Source organism: Falco punctatus (assembly GCF_963210335.1).
Source record: "Falco punctatus genome assembly, chromosome: 15".
Lineage (NCBI taxonomy): Eukaryota > Metazoa > Chordata > Aves > Falconiformes > Falconidae > Falco > Falco punctatus.
This window is the reverse complement of record NC_137595.1, coordinates 19627293-19646897: the sequence shown is the minus strand read 5'-3', so window position 1 is coordinate 19646897 and position 19605 is coordinate 19627293. Positions and strand designations below refer to the sequence as shown.

The 19605-nt window shown below is 39.0% G+C and overlaps 1 protein-coding gene across 3 annotated transcripts in view; it reads left to right on the top strand.

The window, feature by feature from the left end:
* ACSL4 (acyl-CoA synthetase long chain family member 4) overlaps positions 1–17605 on the top strand; it is a 40793-nt gene extending 23188 nt beyond the window's left edge. The window contains exons 4-17 of one of the 3 annotated variants that reach the window (XM_080365906.1): positions 557–1075; positions 1381–1558; positions 3327–3436; positions 3527–3665; positions 5086–5236; positions 6399–6522; positions 7306–7377; positions 10167–10306; positions 10758–10930; positions 11127–11201; positions 11429–11620; positions 12174–12288; positions 12983–13140; positions 15185–17605. In XM_080365906.1, coding sequence (XP_080222032.1) covers positions 725–1075; positions 1381–1558; positions 3327–3436; positions 3527–3665; positions 5086–5236; positions 6399–6522; positions 7306–7377; positions 10167–10306; positions 10758–10930; positions 11127–11201; positions 11429–11620; positions 12174–12288; positions 12983–13140; positions 15185–15342 — 2136 coding nt within the window. In that variant the 5' untranslated portion in view covers positions 557–724 and the 3' untranslated portion in view covers positions 15343–17605. The remainder of the gene's footprint in view (positions 1–556; positions 1076–1380; positions 1559–3326; positions 3437–3526; positions 3666–5085; positions 5237–6398; positions 6523–7305; positions 7378–10166; positions 10307–10757; positions 10931–11126; positions 11202–11428; positions 11621–12173; positions 12289–12982; positions 13141–15184) is intronic. The other 2 variants (XM_080365908.1, XM_080365907.1) reach the window with 2 other exon arrangements.
* The last annotated feature ends 2000 nt before the right edge of the window (positions 17606–19605 follow it).

The window sequence follows — 19605 nt, the reverse complement described above, 5'->3', positions numbered from 1 at the left end:
GCAAAGTTAATAAATCAGGTTTTGAATATTATATAGTTTTTTGATTACAACATGTAGACTCAGTATCAAGATACATTTTAATCTGAGTATAAATCGATGTAATATTCTGAAAAGCAGTAATCTACTGTATCTTTTCTCTGTAGTACAAATATTTAGGGGGAAAACAACTGTTGACCTTTCCCATAATTAAGCAATTGTAGCATTACTCAAGTAGCTTAAACACAATATTATGATGTGAAGGACAGACTTCGTCTCAACAGCCCTGAACTATTCAAACAGAGATAGGGGAGAAGAGTCTCTGAAAAGTAAATATTTGTGGATGCAACAAACAAGTACGGAAAAGATGCATCCTCTTTTGTCTTCAGAGCAGTACGCTGCTGCACCGTGCAGTGTACGTGCCTCAAATCAGTTACTTCAGTCTCCTTTGTCTTGATGCATTTGAAGTGAACTCTTAGAAGGACTAAAACTAATGGATTGACTGCAATAGTACTAATTTAATTCTTTTTTCTTTTTTTTTTTTCCCTGCTCCCTGCTTGGCTCTGGTCTTCACCCACAGGTGTCCACTGTTGGCTCTCAAAGGTTACTAAAATTTTAGCAGCTGCTCTGAAAAAGAACAACCTAAGCTTCACTTACTGTCGTTTCTTCCTACACCATACTGCACTGCTGCTTTGCTCTTGCCTGCTTCAGAACACAATAAGAGATTGTCTTTTTTTAAATACCTGCAATGAAACTTAGGCTAGAAGTATGTGCCATTCTCTTGCTGCCTGTGTACTTGTTAATATCTGTGTACAGTATGCTTGTATTTATTCCATGGTATTTTCTTACCAATGCTAAGAAGAAAAAGGCTATGGCAAAACGTTTAAAAGCTAAACCCATCTCGGACAAACCTGGGAGCCCCTACCGTTCTGTCACTCATCTTGACTCACTAGCAAACATAAACATTCCTGGAGCAGACACGTTGGACAAGTTGTTTGACCATGCTTTAGCAAAATTTGGGAAGAAGGACTGTCTCGGGACCAGAGAAATACTGAGTGAAGAAAATGAAATGCAACCAAATGGAAAAGTGTTCAAAAAGGTAAAACTTAATTCTTACTTGGTTTTGAGCTGCTTTGCATCAGCCTCAACAATGGAAGACTCCTTAGAGGTCTTCCTTAATTATCACCTTATGATATAAAACATCCTTTTAATGCTCGTTAAAGAATAACAGAGTAAAGGACACACTATTTATTTTACTTCAAGCAAAATGAAAGCAATTTTTTTTTTCTTTTAATGAACAGCTTATGTGTGTGTGCTTGTGGGGTTATGACCCCAACGCACATAAGCCTGTAGAGTTGTACCAGCAGCTTCTTGTCATCACAATGTGGTTTTTTTCCTCACCAGTTAATTTTAGGAGCGTACAGATGGTTATCCTATGAGGAAGTAAATGAGAAAATGAATCGCTTGGGGAGTGGCCTGACTGCCATGGGACTGACCCCAAAGAGCACTGTTGTCATTTTCTGTGAGACCCGAGCAGAATGGATGATTGTAGCTCTAACCTGCTTCAAGTACAACTTTCCACGTGAGTGCTGAACTTTACTTCTCGTGTGTTTTAGAACCCTTTCTCACTACTGGTTTGGTGGTTAAGCATTTTGAATCTGCCAGTCCTGTCACTGATGGTATAAGAATTCCATAAACTTACTTTGCCTGTGGTCTGATTCTTAGAAGTGTCCAGTCTACTCTGTGCGTTGTGGAGATCCCTAAAATTAACTTGCTTGTACTTTGAGACTATTTTTTCTGATTTTTATTGTAGTAACATGCTAGATGTTAGAATGACAGAACAGTACCATTACTATTAAGATTATTTTAAAAATACTTTGAAGGTGTCAGTAGTTGCATTTCTCCCGCCAAAATGGGGAATGTTTTTATAGTATTTTCTGTCTGTATCCTGACTTAGGCGTCCAAAACATGAAATGGTTATTAGAAGAGAGAAGAATGGTAAAGTAATCAAAATCATACGCTAGTCTGAGGGGTTCTGGTGACATTATTAAGCTGCTAAAGTTGATTGCAATTATGTATATGGGGTTTTCTTTTTTTGAAATGTTATTTAAGCTGAAAGAAATCTGTGATCGGACTTAATGCACACAAACTTCTCCAAGAAGTGGCAAAGGTTACTGTGCACTCACATGCCCAGTCCACATACAACACACTAGGACCCGTAGCTTATTTTTGTTGCTGCCTTATGTTTTCGCTTGCACTAGGCTGCCCTCTTCTTCCAGTAGTACTAGTAGCAGCTGACCGTGTGAGAAGGTCATACAGTAGAGTATGCAGACAGGCTGCTAAAGGGCAACAAAGGAAGAGCCGACATTGCTGCTGAAGAGGAGAGGATGGTTAATTTGGTCTCGATCCTCATGTTTTGAGAAGCAGGAAGAATCAGCTATATAACATTACTCTCTTTTTGTCCCTTCCACATGAACGTTAAATTCCTTTAATGATTAATGATCTTTGGAGGTTAGACTTTGAGACAGCAGACAATACTAAAGTAAGATATTTTTTTTTCAAGAGAGATGATGGGAAGAGGTGAACCCCTTAGTGCCTGTGAGGCACTTAACAGCATCACTGTAGCTAGGCAGGGTTAAAAATAATCTAGCAACATGAAGAACGTTCTGATTCGCTGCCTTGCCCCCATCAGTAATTTCATGGGAGCAAGCAGAGTAGCTGACACTGCTGAAAGAACTTCTTGTAGAAGTGCATAGCTTTAAGCCGTGACTGGTGCCCTGAGACGTTTAGTGTCACCTCTCCCCCGAGTTCTGGCTGCAAAGAGAGCTCAGGGCAGAACGCATTCTCAGTTGCTTCCTCTGTGATTGCTTAGTGCATTACTGTTGGGTTTTGGTGGATGTCTTTGTTCTGATGATTTCTTCTATACACTAGAATATTTGTTGGAAGGGACCTACAGTGATCATCTAGTCCAACTGCCTGACTAGTTCAGGGCTGACCAAAAGTTAAAGCACGTTGTTAAGAGCATTGTCCGTTTATGCCTGTTTACACAGTGACAGGCTTGGGGAATTGACCGAAGGAAACCTGTCACAGCGTCTGACCACCTGATCTGTAAAGAAATGCTTCCTATACAGCCATCTACCTCGTTCCAGAGGTCTCTTGTGGCATAAAATTCTGATAGGGAAAAATTAAAAAGCTGTTTTGTTTCCAAATTAGAAAATTCCCCATGGAGCAGATTTTTTCCCCCTCTCCTCCTGCAGTGCTTTCCAGTAAGCTAAAGCAAGAGCTTTTGCATTTAATATTACTTTAACCTTCTTTTTTCATGTTCTCTCTCCCTCCCCTTACTGTAACAGTTGTTACACTGTATGCCACCCTGGGTGAAGAGGCAGTAACCTATGGTCTCAATGAGTGTGGAGCATCATATCTGGTCACTAGCACAGAACTTCTTGAGAGCAAACTTAAGGTAATTTGTTACCAACCTCACCTGCTACAAGCAATCCTATAATAATTTTACAGTGCATTCGGTGCTGAAAATTTCATTTCTCTCCTACAGACTGCACTGTCACAAGTCTCCTGTCTTAAACATATCATTTATGTGGACAAGAAGACTATCAATAAATTGGAATACCCTGATAATGTGGAGATTCATAGTATGCAGACAGTAGAAGAGCTGGGAGCCAAACCAGAAAACTGTAAGTGAATCACTTCTCAGAGAACGAATCAAGCAACATTAACAGTGAAATGAGACTTAGGTTAAGAGGGATGCGTAGAGAAAAAAAACACACCCCATGCAGGTCTCTAACACAAAGGCAGTGGCAGATTGCCAGTTCACCCTCTGGCTTCTTGTAAACAAATGGAAAATTTATTTGATCTCTATTTATTGTCCTGCACCTTCGTTAAAGTGTCAGCTGTTTCAGGATAAAACTGTATTTTTAATTTCATAACCAGAATGAATTTTAAGACTCCAACTTTGTTTTAAGAAGTGAACTAGAATGTAGCGCAGCGTTCCATTTTCTGCTACTCTTACCTTTTATTCATCCTGTTTTCACTGGTTTTCCTAAGAAAAGAGGAGAAAGCACATGAGACTTTTTTTTTTTGCTTATTGGCTTGGAAATGTCTTTTTTTCCTAACCAATCTGTAGCTAAAAAGCACCTCGGGCTAGAGGAATAACCATTGCATCCCTTTTGACAATGGGCAGCCAGGAGCGACTATAAACATTTGCTTTAAAGAAGGAAAAAAGAACCCTGATCACCTCTTTTCCTTAAATCAGCAGTGTGTGCTCAGCCAGATCTCCTTTCTTGTGAGTAAGAGGAGATAAACTGGCAAAATAGCTTTTTGCAGGGAAGCACACATTTGTTACAACTATTTTTGATCAGCTTAAGGTAGGCATAGGAACCAGCAGTTACCCTGAGGGCTGCTGGTTTATTCTGGTGGTTTTTCCCTAAAAAAACTGCTTCCCTTGCAGGCACTTCTGCTGCCTCTCTAGCTGTGAAAGCCATGAAAGCAAATTATTTTCATCCTAAGAATAAATGCCAAGGGATTAAAACAAAAGTCAAAAGTCAAGTGTTGTAAGCTTGCTGCTTTTCCACTAATTAGCAGCTTAGCTGAGGGAAAGTTCTTTTTTTTAAAAAAAAAAAGAAAAATCCTAGCTCTACAGCCTTGATTTTGGAAGAGTAATTGACAGAAAAGCTGATTTGCAGCTTTCTGGGGCATTGGGTTTTTGGTTTTTTTCTCAACCTGTTGTTTCTCTCCAGTACTGTATTTCTCCCCTTCACTGCCCTTGACAGGTTTACTTGGCCTTCAGAAGGCTGCTTCTGCAAAACTTTCAGTCAGCTGTAAGATGTAAGGGCAAAAGAATCACCCAGGTTGTGTAGATGCCCAAATATTGGTCATTCTTTTCAAAATCTGCCTTCCCCTTAAAAACAAGACCACTCCGCTCTTCATCACTGACTTCTGCATCCACCACTGACCACTTAGCAGCACATTGTGTTTGGCCTTGCTGAGGCACCTGTTTCACACTGGTTGATTACATTGTCACATTGATTAATTACAGAAATAACAATTTAGAAAGTATATAAGGATCAATAACCATTTTCCTCCTGCGTTTTGTAGCAAGCATTCTGCCAAGCAGACCTGTTCCTACAGACTTGGCTTTAGTAATGTACACCAGTGGCTCTACTGGGAGACCTAAAGGAGTGATGATGATGCATAAAAACTTAATAGCTGGAATGACAGGACAGTGCGAGAGAATACCTGGACTGGGGTAAGAAACACTTAGTTGTCATGTGTACAGGGAGATAAAACAGAACCTCTGAAAGATGGAAGTTAATAGAAGGCCTGTTGCTGGCATTGGGCGTTACCAATTTCTTGTGAGCCTACTACTTTTAATTTATAAGAAATGTATCTTGTGTTTGTGAATTTACCCTGTGGTTTGAAAAGTATGCCCTTTAGCTCATCTCACGTGCTGTTTCTACATATATTTTTTAAAATTATTATTATTACCCTTAGCTTTTAGGTCTGTGATGGATGTTTGCACTCTTGTGCATCAGAAGGTACCGCCAGATAAGGAGGTTCCTCATCTTGTCAAACTTGGGAATTTTTTTTTAATATGTTTTCAGGCAGCTAGAAGCACTTCAGGAAGTATGTCAGAGCCTACCGCTTCCACTGGTCTAGAGACACCACTGTTGGATGGATAGTGCACATGCTGCAGAATCTGCTCAAGTACACTTCACTAAGTGAGCAGAAAAGTAATAAATTGCACCTTAATGGTAGTAAAACCAACTGCAAATTCCCTCATGTTAACATTTTGAGGAAATTTTTCATGAATGTGGATATGTGTCACTGCATTCACGAAGGGTTTAATAGCTGGAATAAGCTATGTTGCTAAACTCCTTTTGTGATAGGATATAAACCCAGTTCTGACCTGATGCTGAAAGCTTCTGTTAAGTGACAGCTCTGAGTTTCTTGCTGAGAAATCTCTTGAGAAATTATCTCCTGAAATAAGCCTCAGTACTTCAGTAATCAGCTCTCTTTCTACTAATATATTTTAGAAGGAGATACTGTGATGACTGTCAAGGATTTGTAAACCATTGGTGATTATTTTAAAATAGTAATTTCATCCTTAATTTTGTACGTGGGATGAAATTTCCCACAAGGAGAGGAAAGTGGAACATTAAGAAATCATTGAACTTCCTAGAAAACAAGGCAAATCCTGTAATTTATACCAATTTCCGTAAGGTAGGATTTTCCCCACTTTGTTTATAAACTGTGATTTGAAATCACACCCTTCTCGTGTGCAAAATAAGAAGCCTCACTTGTGATCCATCTCTTGCAAACAGTAGCAACTAAGCACACAATAAAACTGTTAGTATTTTCCATCCGCTTGTGCATCATTGTTAATTATAGACAATCCTTTCCTTTCCTAGACCCAAGGATACTTACATTGGTTATTTGCCTTTGGCCCATGTATTAGAATTGACAGCAGAAATTTCTTGCATCACTTACGGCTGCAGGATTGGCTATTCCTCTCCGCTCACACTATCAGATCAGGTGAGGGGCGGGAGGGAAACAAAAGCAAACTTCAGCTTTTGCAGTCTGCGTCCTCCTTGCTTAGCTATCCTCTTTCGCTAAAGAAACGCTGGCGTATACGACACGCTACAGAAACGGTAGTTTTCTTTTCAGAAACATTCCAGATGAACTACAGCAGCAGGTCATACCATAGAATTTTTATTAAAACCTTTACTTTTATGATACTTAGGAAATCTGAAAGAAAACCTAATAAATGTATGTTGCGTTATCCACTGAATATCAGTGTAAAAACAGCTATTGATAGATTAGCTGAACATAAGAGTTTTTGAAGTGATTTTAAGGGTTTGGTCTCACTTTATCAGTTTTTCATCCAGTTACTGTAGATCTTCTATTTAGCCCTTTTTCCATTTAACAATCAAGATACATAAGAGCAAGTTAAGCTGGAAAAGAATGTTCTGTATGTTTTGCTGGTATAGAGGTGGCGTCAGGCAAAAATAAAAACCTCCCAGAGGAAGATGGAGGAAAGCAAGTATTAGAGGGAGGAAGCGAGAGAAAGACATAAAAAGTGGACTTAACCAGGTTGGGCTCGTAAAACATCTAGTATTTTGGTTGAATTTGTTGTTAATCTTACCTACTTTTTCCATCACAATGGGGGAAAAAAGAATTTACACGGGAAATATTTTTTTGAGGGATGGGAAAGAGATTTAAACAAATTACAAGCTGATACAGGTCCCTCTTGTAAGTCCTCTTCTAAAGAGCTGCTTGGTGTTCAGCTTCATAAATGGATATTTTTCCTTGTTACAGTCAAGTAAAATCAAGAAGGGAAGCAAAGGAGACTGCACTGTACTTAAGCCTACACTGATGGCAGCTGTGCCTGTAAGTATGCAGAAGCAGATATGTTTAGAAAAAAATGATGCTTCCTATCTTGCTAGAAAAATCTATTTAATGACACTTTTTTTTTCCCTCTTCACATGTAACTATCACTAATAGGGAAAAAGCAGAATATAGAAATTCTGGTTGTCACTAGTTGAACTGAGTACTGGTGCTGCAGATAAGCACAAGAATAAACGTGTGCTAAAGCCAAGACCCTTTTTGATCCAAAACTGTAAATACGTTTTACTAGTTACAAGTTTTACCGGGCTACCGATACAACAACAGGATGCAGAAAGTCTTTGATATTCACAGTGTGAAACTTCTTTTTGCACAGGGAGAAAGCCGGGTGGCTTTGGCTAAGATGGTCACCGTAAGGATATCAGCCGAGTTACAGAACTCAGCAAGTGAGGCTGCGCTGCCATAGCTGTCGGCGTGCTCAGTCTCAGCTGCTTGTCTCCAAAGTCATTCTTGCTGTTCTTAGGGTGAGCAGGCCATGCTTGGGCTCCTCATGCAAGAAAAAATGATCTGGTGACTATAACTCCTATTGCTTTTGTAACTTAGGATGGGCTTTGGGTGACCAGGCTTCTGCATTCCACAAGGTCTTAGTGCTGTCTGAAAAATACACAAGACTTTGCGTCTTTCTAATGCAAAAACCTTCCTTCTATGTCCTGGGATCACATGGGCTGCTTTTATGATTGTATCACACCTGTGGCTCACTGCACTGGTAGCACCAGCTTCTGCCGCATGGTGAGGGGGGGTGTGAGCAGGAGGATCTTACCTGGTTCAAGAACAGTGAGCTTTCCTTGGGTTTGGTTGCTTGCAGCACCTTTTATGAATAGCCAAGAGTTTTCAATTGCTCGCATTTTTTTGTTTTATAAAATAATAGTCATGTATATAGGCTTGTTCTTTTTCTTGATAATTGAGTAAAAATTATGATGTCTGAGAACTCCAGCTTTTTGGAAAATACAAATTTAAATTGATTTCCTGGGGGAAATTCAAATGCTAGACTACTGACAAAACACATGTAAATTTTAAATACAATCATAATCCCTCTTGGAAGGATTTTTTTGGTATGTTTTTTTTTTGGCACATGCAGACAGCTTCGTATGAACTGCAGAACAGTGATAATGCTGAACCCACCTAAATGTCTCGATTCTACGGACTTACTATCACAAAGAAGTTGGAGAAAAAACAAAACTGAAACTGATGATCCGTTTTCAATTGACAGCGTATAGGATCTAGAGTTCAACAAGCTACAGCAAAGAGGAAAAACCTTCAGAAAGCCCCAGCAGGAACAACACTTCCATAATGTCATCTAATAAATATTTCTCTCTCTAGAACTATTTTTTTTATTGTCAAAATATTGTAACATCACCAGTGATTAGAATGTATAAGGAATGAAATGGAAAATAATTCTAACAGAATCCAGAGACACAAGTATTTCTAAATACTTGATACAATCGGAACACTGTAATAAGGGCTAATAGTCCCTTCTAGCCTTTGTAATTATGAATACCTTGTCATGCCTCTGTATTCTTTCAAAAAAGGTACAATTAATTCTGCTTTAAGATATCTGTCTGGCTTTTGGGAATATTAGATGATACTCTGCAGGTAAACTGTGCTGAAAATTGCGCATGGTCTTTTTGAAATTTTAGTTTGTCTAAATCCCAGTCACGGATACTTGAAGGAACTAATCAAAAACAGTAATGAGAGTTGTTTCTACTAAGACTTTAGTATTTTGGTCTCTGATATTTCATCATTTTCATAGCTTTCTTCTCAATTTTAATTTGACTGTTGTTAGAAAGCACATAAATATTTCAAAGCATTGTGCTCTGTAACAAACTCAGAGCCAATCCTTAAACTTCTGTTAAGTACTTCACCAGTCTGAACACTATTTATTTTAAGTTCTGTGTATTTTAGTGATCATAAGCTTATTATTTTAATGGAAATTAATTTCTTGTCGATGACAGAATTGTGGTTTTTTTTGTCAAGTAACTAACTACTAGAGCCATGTTGCTTTGAAAGTTGAAAAACCTCTCGGAAAAGGCAGTGGTGAAATGAAATCCTTTAGTTCATTCCCTAGGGCTTACCAATTGCCATGGATAAAGTACAGCATCGAGACCAAGCACGATAGGTCTTGCATGGTGTGTACCCACCGTTAGCAAAGGGATTTAGCTAAGCTTGAATTCAAAATTTTCTAGATCAGTTTGTCACGTTTTAAGTACAGATTAAGGTGTTAATAAAGCTATGGTATGTTACCCAAGATTTGTAGCTGTGGTTGATAGAGAAGACGTCTTCAGAACGCGGGGTGGAAAGTATTTTAACACCAAATCTAAGGTTCAGACAGCCATTTGAGAAATGCAAGGGGTACCAGGAATTACTGCAGAATGCCTTAAGACCCACAATGGTTACTCCGTTACTTGCCCTTGACTTAACCTGTCTGCCTAATTGAAGGCAAGTTTTCTAATATAAGGCGTGTACTACAGCACGAGGGTTCTTCCTTCTAGTGATACTGCTGTGAGAAGAGAAAAGTAAGGCTAAGTCACTAGTTTTCTGCTGCATTTTTGATATTTCATTCCACCCATTTCAAATAGCTCCAAGCTGTGATGGTCTATAAATTGAGTAATTGATCACACATTAAAAACATTACAGTTAAGCATTGCCTAACCAACAATGCAGACATTTTAAAGGAAGACTATTTTTAAAGAACTTTATTTTTAACAAGGAATTTAATTTATACATGCTAGCCTATTCTGTGTGGTAATTTTTCTTGCTTTTTTAACACTTTGTAGGAAATAATGGACAGAATTTATAAAAATGTAATGAGTAAAGTTCAAGAGATGAACTATATTCAGAGAACTCTGTTCAAGATAGGCTATGACTACAAACTGGAACAAATCAAGAGGGGATACGATGCGCCTCTGTGTAACTTGTAAGTATAATTCTCAGTCCAAGTGTACCTTTTTCCTTGTGACTTGACAGTCTAAAAGAATAATCGTCTAAGCGATCTGACATCAGACAGTTCTCATCCAACATGCGAATATAATCTAATGACTAACTGAAATAATCCAAGTTCTTACTGGAAATGGATAAGATATTTAACGGTAGAAATGACTAATCTTCAGGACAGATGACTAGTTGGTTTCCATTGCTCTTTATTTAGTAATAAAATTGGAATGTTTGTTCAGTTAAGTTACAGGAATTCTGCCATCTTCAAGTGTTCCACAAGAGGTAACATTTTTTATTATCCCTGCTGTCCACTAAAATCTGTGAATAATGACCGAGTTAATTTTTAAGGTGTTCCAAATAGGAAGGTTTGTGTCTTTTCATTTTCATAAAAGTGAACAGAGTGAAAAATTTAATGCTTTTTTCCTTCTTTCAAGACTGTTATTTAAAAAAGTAAAGGCACTACTGGGAGGGAACGTCCGTATGATGCTTTCTGGAGGAGCACCACTCTCGCCTCAAACACAAAGATTCATGAACATCTGTTTTTGCTGTCCTGTTGGTCAAGGCTATGGACTAACAGAAACATGCGGAGCTGGAACAATTACAGAAGGTAGTTAAAACACTTCTGGAAATAGACAGTTTAAGGTATAGATAGATATGAGGGTTTGTGGGGTTTTTTAAGGTCAAAATAGCTGTAGTTTTTAATTGCAATAAAGTAACCCGAGATAAGCTACTGCCTTATATGTGGTTTGAGTTTATACTTCAAACAACAAAATCTTTGTATTCTTCCTTTTTCTCTCCCTAAGTGGCTGATTACAGCACAGGCAGAGTTGGAGCTCCTCTTATTTGTTGCGAAATAAAATTGAGAGACTGGCAAGAAGGTGAGAGGATTAAGTGTTTTTATTTCAGAGTAACTAATTTAACCACAGCTTAGCTGGTTTCTTTGCCTACCTGCTTAGCTTGTGTAGCATACAAAGTAATTGTGTATCTTTGATAATAGTCATCAATTTGTGTGCATTAACTTCCAAGACTGAAGTTTCAAAATATGTTCTTGGCAGCAGAATATACAAGTTAAAAAATAACTGTGTGGGGATTTTCTTGTTTTCAGGGGGCTATACTAATAAAGACAAGCCTAATCCTAGAGGAGAAATTGTAATTGGCGGACCTAATGTCTCAATGGGATATTTTAAAAATGAAGAGAAGACAACAGAAGAATTCTCCATTGACGAGAACGGTCAGAGATGGTTCTGTACAGGAGATATAGGGGAATTTCATCCAGATGGGTGTCTGCAGATCATAGGTGGGTCTCAATTTTTGATCTCATCACTTATTACAAGATCTTGACTAAACATCATTATAAGCATGCTGTTAACCCTGCTGCTTTGCAAGGGCTAATCTACTTAAGGTTACCTGCTTGCAGAATCCCAGTGTAAAAACCACATTCCCAAAAGTCCTCACAGCTGTAGGAAAATTTTGGAAGTGGTGCCATTACCTGTGACATTATCACTATCTAAATTTAGCACATGGACTTTAAAGAATAAATGTAAGATTAATTTTTGGTACCAATTACAAAGCTTTAAAATCGGAGTCCCTATCACTTCCGTACAGGTTGTGTGACAAGAAGTATAGTGCTATATAAACCTTATAGAAGCCTTTATAAAGTTGGCAGAATACGTACATGCTATCAGCTGCTTAAAATTTTTAATAAGGTGCTTTAATTCATGTTTATTAATAATCTTGCATAGCATTGCACAAAATACGTATCTAGTGGCTTTGCAAACGAGTCTGTAGAAATGCGAAAGTTTAAATGGATCAAGTTTGGGTTTTTCTCCCCCTTTCCCCCCAACTCCTAGATCGCAAGAAAGACTTGGTAAAGCTACAAGCAGGAGAATATGTATCTCTCGGCAAAGTAGAGGCAGCCCTGAAGAACTGTCCATTGATTGACAATATCTGTGCTTATGCCAAAAGGTAAGAGTGGTATTAATTTAGAAACTCCATTTAGGGTAAACATGGAATATAGGCTCTGACCCACTTCTCTGATGATATACTATAGTTTTCCATGGTTTCCACTGAACAACCCCCCCCTTACCAGAGCACAGGTTATAAACATCATCCCTGAAGTAGCACAGGTACCAAAATTTCCCAAAACCCGAAGAAATTACCAATGTTTTTCTGTTAGCGTTTCTCCTATCCACTCCAGTTCCATCCCATCCCCAAACAGTATCATTATATTTAGCATCTATTACGGCTTTCTGTCAGAATACCAGAGAAAAGTTTATCTGGACACTTTGTACCTGATCCAGAGCTCTCCATTGAGTCTGGGAAACTGTCCCAGTCCCTCCTCTCCCTCCCCTCAACTTAAACACACTACATGAAGAGACCTAGCTAAACAGTAGCTGTAGCTGGGAGGTGCACTTGTAAAATTACAGCAAAGCATGATACTGATAAAACCTAACGCTGCAAACCAACTTAGAGTATCTTTGGTAAGTCATCGGTTGTTAAGACAGAATATACAAGAAGGATGCTGTATGGGGAAACAATGACAGTTCAAAAAGCACTCTGGATCTGCGTATCTAACATCAAGTAAGGATTTCATGTTCTGAAATGGAAGCCTCAACTGTTTGGGTTTTTCTTCCTTCTTTCTCTTGCCATCCTGTGGTAGCGACCAGTCTTACGTGATCAGTTTTGTGGTCCCTAATCAGAAGAAGCTGACTGCATTAGCTGAGCAGAAAGGCATCAGCGGAACCTGGGTAGATATTTGTAACAATCCTACAATGGAAGCTGAAATACTGCGAGAGATTAAAGAAGTGGCAAACAAGAGTAAGTAAAGCGGTGTATTGCGCTAGCCAATCTCACAGTGCTTATCCAGCAAAAATCTTACCCTCTGAAGTTATCCTAACTGCTCTTCCTTCTTCCTGTTGCCTCTGTATCTGCCACAACTTCATATCACAGGCAAAGACCCACATCAAGTTGTTGCCTGTTATCCAAGGAATTGACATACTTTCTAGTCATTTTTTAAAAAAATCATATTTTTTCAATTAAATTCTAGAGAGAGGTTGCTTGTCTAATATAGTTAAAATAAGATCCAAAAGAGCTGTCAGTTTGGAAGGAAAGTCACAAGACACTTGCTAGTAAGAAAACTAGTTAAGCAAGAGATTTCAAAGATATTTTTTTTCCCCACGCAACTTCATCCCTGACAGTTTCGAACAGCCACGATCCTTGTGGTTGTAATGGCTTAAAAGCCTGCTACTCCTTGCTGTAGTACTGAGTGATCGAAAGCCCCATCAATCCTTTACAGGGCCAAAAAGTTAACAAACTAGCTGGGGAAAAAGTCTCTAAGCACTTAACACTGTATCTGAGGGAAATAGGCACACAGTAAGCACTGCCTCTTGAACTTTAGAGAATCTGCCTTTTGAAACAAAAAAAAACAAAACCAGGAATGAAAGACACTATTAAGTCTTGCCTTAAAAAAAAAAAAATAAATCAATCCATAGGTCTCAGACTTGGGTTTAAACATTTCAGTGTTTTTCTATCATGAACTAGGCAAATTACTATGCATACACATTCCTTGTACCTTCTAGGTAGTAATATACCACAGAGATAATGAATTTGAAACTTTTTTAAAAACTATTATAAAGAGATTGTTCTCATTTTTAGCAGATCACGCATCCTCATCATAAGCAGGCATATAGCTAAATAACAGTACCTTGCCAGTTTGAAGTCAGAGAGACAGGAGAGCTCCTGGGGACAGACTTACAGCCAGAGATCCTATGTTTGGCCAAGAAGCCAAGCGATAGGACAAGAGGAAACAGCCTGAAGTTGCACCCAGGGGAGGTTTAGGTTGGACATTAGGAAAAAAATCTTCACCAAAAGGGTGGTCAGGCACTGGCACAGGCTGCCCAGGGAAGCGGTGCAGTCACCATCCCTGGAGGTGTTTAAAAGACGTGCAGGTGTGGCGCTTAGGGACACGGTTTGGTGGTGGCCTTGGCAGTGTTGGGTTAATGGTTGGACTTGATCTTGAAGGTCTTTTCCAGCCTAAAGGATCCTGTGATCCTGGAGGCTGTGCTGCCACAGGTGTCCTACAAATTGAGCTGCACGTCTGTGCGTGTGGGATCCCCTTACAGGCCGACATGCAGGAGCTGGCAGCAAAGTCCATCACATCTGGCACACACACGGCAGCTCCCTGCCCTGTTCCCGATGTCCCTGCCCTTCTCCCTGAAGCAGTTACCTACCTCCTCCATCTCTTAACCCTCCTTGGCCCCTTGCCTGGGCCGGAGATAGAAGCAGCTTTGGTTGCGGTGGGGCTGGTGAACGTGCCAAGCCACTGCTTCTCGCTGAAGGGCGAGCAGGTGACTAATGTAAGAAATCCAGGGAAGTCCCTTTATTTTGAACTCTAAACAAACTCCTAGGAAGGAAAAATTAGGGGTGGGGGAATCATTCAACCACGGAAAGTACAGAAGTACTTCATTATAATTTAAATATGAAGCACATACAGCTTAGTCTGAGTCAATAGAGTTATTACTATGTTCCTACAGTAAAGATACAACTCTACGTATATCCTGTTGTGACAGTAGTCTCAGATCTTCAGGCTACAAACTCCTTTGTTGCAAGCTTTAATTTTTTACACTGTCCCATCCAATACAGCTCTTAAGTGTTGTTAGAATATTTGCACACTAAACCCAGCACTCAGCAGCGGTACAAGATTAAATTTGCTTGTGGCCCTTCTGTAAAGTTACTTCATGAAGTAGGACACCCTATTATACAAGCTACAGGGTGCTCACCTTAGATTTTTAGGTAGCATGAATTAGTATTTCATTTAGCTGTGCAATCATACTCATGCTTTTGTTTCTTCTTGTCCCTGCAGTGAAATTAGAAAGGTTTGAAATACCCATCAAAGTACGGTTAAGCCCTGAACCATGGACCCCGGAGACCGGGTTAGTAACAGATGCTTTCAAGCTGAAAAGGAAAGAACTGAAAAACCATTACCTCAACGACATCGAAAGAATGTACGGAGGCAAATAAACAAGCCGTGCTGACCAGAAAGTTGTGCAGCTGGTTCCTTCTCATGCCTTTGGATGTCTGTGTATACTGTAGATACCACATGTGCAGAAAATACACCAAATGATGGATGTTTCTGTACTCTCTATGGAGTATAACAGAGAATATCTTAGACTCCAAATTCCTGATTATTAGCAGATTAGATGCTATGGTCCTCATAAAGTTTCACGTGATCATCTCCAGTTTTGAGACAGACATCATTATGTGAAGCAGTATGACCAGGTAATTTTATTATTATTGTTTCTCTAGCATATTCAGACTGCTTGCAATTTCTCTTTAATTCATTCTGAAATCTGGCCTGTATTTCAAAGAGAAAGATTAATGTAATTGTGATGATTCTTCTGTCATAGTAAGATACTCACTGAGGGAAGGAAAAAAGTATTTGGAGTCTACCCTTCTCCATTTAAAAACAAAACCAAGATGACAACATTAGTCAAGAACTTGCTAGAGATCACTAATAACACACAGCTTGAGAACGGAGGGGCTCTTCTGCACATCAGTTAGTTTCCTGAATATTTACAGTGCCTAAAAAGGAATATAAAGTACACTTACTGAAATAAAGGTGAACTGAAAAGCTTTCTAAACAAAGTTATTTGAAATTTCATTCAAGAGCATTGAATTAACTGTATTTTAATTGAAGCCGAGCTTTCCACTAGGACACAGCATAACAGAAAACAAAGACCTGCACTGCTACAGGAGGTGCTGATGAGAAATCATCACCTGAATGCAGAATGCAAAACTTGCCTCTCTACTGGCAAACAGTTGTCTAAGCAGATTTGAAGCTCAAAGGAGTTGTGGCGGTTTTTCGTTTGGATTTTGTTGAGGGTTGATTGGTGGTTTTATTTTTAAGGCACTGATCCTCTAGACCTTCGCATACATGTGAGTAACGGTACAGGTTACCTGTATGTAATTTAGAGGATCAGGTTCTGAACGCCAGTGTTCACTTTATGGAAAGGTATTTCCGTTCACCTTTTAAATATGGTAAGCATAACAAGGCAACCAAAACCCAACGGTAGTTTCCCCATGTAGCCTTGTTTTACTTAAAGAAAAGTAGTCTGTGACTAGGGGATCTTCGTTTTATGGAACTTGTAAAAAAGGGACAAATCACTCTTTACAGAAATGCATTATAAAAACATTCTCTTATTAACTGGAAGTCACAGGTGTGAAGAAAGGGGAAGATACAATTTAATGGTCCATCATTTTGTGTGCAGAATCCTGTACTGTGTCTTCTTTTGACTTGTAACTGAGCTCCCGCATCCCTGCTAGCTCTTCACACTTGAACCATAAGTGCTGTAAAAAAGTGGAGGCTCTTGATACTGTTCTACTTTGCACTTTCTTAATCGTTTTATATATGTTGCTTACATTTTGTACAGCTGTGGCCCTCAACTGCTATATATTACAAATTCATTTTAAAGTATTTATAGATTTCTATTCATAATATTTGTGTTGTGTATATGATGGTTGAAGAGAAAAATTATTTGGTATTGTCACTGTACAGAAAGTAAAAGATTTTGTACGATGCTTCTCTGAAACACTAGCTTGCAATTTCAGGGCAAGTTTTTCCTTTATTGCATGTATGTGTATTTTTCCTTTTTCCAGTTCAAACTGATTTTGGCAAAAATAAATCATGGCTATATACTCATTAACTAAACCATCCCTTCTTGGGACCAACTTCAAACTTCCCCATGCATAACTTTCTCTGGCCAGTCCAGAGCACTGCCAGCTCATCTTCCAAGAGCCTTGGGGAAGGAAAGGGAAAAAGAAAATGTGATTATGAAGCTGACTGTCTTAGTTGTGAATGGAACTACAGCAGCCACTAAAAAGACGGAGGAAGTAGCTTTTCTAAAAAGTAATTATTTTTTTTTAAGACACATATAGCTGGTTTACGACAACAGGAAATACTTCTGTACCAGCAGCAGCTTTTTAAATGACTGTCCTGGAGCTACGTTACCAATTTTTCAGTGTTCAAAATTGGTCACTATTAAATAGCCTTTAGTCAGCCTGTTAGCATCACAAAGTTAAATACATGTAAGAAAGTTACTTGCACTCAAGTCGGTGAGCAGGTTGTACTTTTTTTTTTAAACCATAAATGTATTTATATGAAATGTATTTTATCTAGACTGCAGGTATCTTCTGTGTCTTGGTTGACTGAGGATTGCTATTTTCAATATATACATACACCATGTTAACATTTCAAAAGTGGAATACAATTTAAATGGTTCAACAACTTTGTGAGTCTTGTTTTCTGAAAGATCTTGCGTATTGCACAGATCGCCTCTCGTTACTGCCGAGTGCCTCATGTTCTCCCTGACACCGAGCGAACTTAGAAGAACTGCTCAAAAGAAACAATAAGTACACGCGCAGACATTGAGAACAAAACTAGGCCCACCCTAGGCTTTTCTTTTAAGAAATAAAGTAAACATGGATGTGTCACAAAAGACAACTTGATACACATCAGCTTTTGGGGCATTTTTGGAGAAGGGGAAGGATTACATCAGGCTGCCTTCAAATACGGGGGTTATTTGCAAATCTAACACTTGCAGTTTGGTAAGAATTTTATCCTTATTTTTAATGAATTCTAAATTATTTTGTGACAGAGCTTGTGGAGAGGAACGAAACAATGAGCAGGGATGTCCTTCTCACCATTAAAAATAGGGAACTAGGATGCAGATGAAGTGATAGACTGTGGCCTCAAAACTATTGTGTCGTGTTTACAGATGATACCCTGGGCTCGACTGAAAAGGACATCCACTGCGGGACTGAAGTGTGAGGGAGAGGTTCATTTACTAAATGTCAGCGTTCCAGAAAGCTCAGAGTAGCTGCAACTTCTTCAGAAAGCAGGTTCAGAATTCAAAATAATCCTCCCAAGTCTGAGAAAAAAGTTCAAAGAGAAACAAAATCCCGTTTGGGCACGTCTGATACAAGATTATATTTGGGTCAAAAAACATGGGATATCTAGAGAAAGCCAGAGTATAACCAGTAACTGGGACTAGTCGGCTTAACGTATGAAGGAAGATTATTGACGAGTGTAGCTGGCCTGAAGGAGAATGGCACGCGGCAAAAGATTATTAACCTTGACCTACACCCAGCGCTACCCTAACAAAGGCACAAAAGAGCTGTCACCAGTGGAAGAGGAGGTAGTTTTAAGTGGCATTTACAATCAGACATTTGAAAAGAAACACAGAGCTTGAACACAGTTCCTGCCTAACTACGGAACTAGTGGCTCAAGATTTCTGCCACTGAAAGGCTTCAGAGCCTCAGTCAACGAAGGTTAAACAAACATCTTTTGGGGACAGCTTTGACACAGAACCTTGGGTGGGGGCTGGAAGAGGAGACCTGGTTCCTGTACGTAATGCAACAGTAATGTGGCACGTAACAGGTGTCATTAATTGGTTTGAAAGGAAAAAAAACCAACCCCCCAAACCGAGAAAGCAGTAAGTTACTCCCTTAAGAGCAGGTGAGGTGGTGTTTAACCAACCTGATACAATTTTAGCGCCCTTTATAACTTCTGAGAACTTTGAGCATAAGGTGATACTGTGAGTGCCTGCCAGGTAAGAGTTGAGAACATGGGTCACTAATTTTCAGTCATGAAACCCAAAAACAACCAAACAGACCCAAAACCTAATTCTATCACATCCCAGAATGGCAGTTTCAAATAATGACATCGCATTCTAATGATAAATTAGTGGTGTGCTGCACTTACAGGCAACAGAAAAATAAATTCTCGTTATGTATTTGGTATTGGTGGGGGTATTTGGGGGGGGGTGGGGGTGGTTTTTTATGGGTTTTGTTTTGTGCTTATTTTTTTACTGAGCCTTTCCTAATGGCTAAGCTTGATTTACTCTCATGTACATAGATTTCCCCTTTGCAGGCTAAAATTTAAACATTAGAAGCTCAAAAATAACAAATCTTGTGCTTCTTTTGCGTAAGATACCACAAAGATGATTTATAAAGTACAATCAGTAAAACTTGCAGTCACTGCTTAGATGGAATTGAGCACATAAAGTAAAAAAAAGCGTGAACTTACCTGGATTAATAAACAAAATGCATTTCCAGTTAACTCAGCACTGCTACAAAGTAGATCATTGATGGCTTTTTTTTTTTTTTTTTTAACATGACAGGATTGCATCAGCCATGGAGGAATAGGGCTGCCTGTATTAAATACACTTCTTGTTGGCCTGTCACTTTTACATAATTTCAATTGAATGAGTTTCAACAGAAACGGGG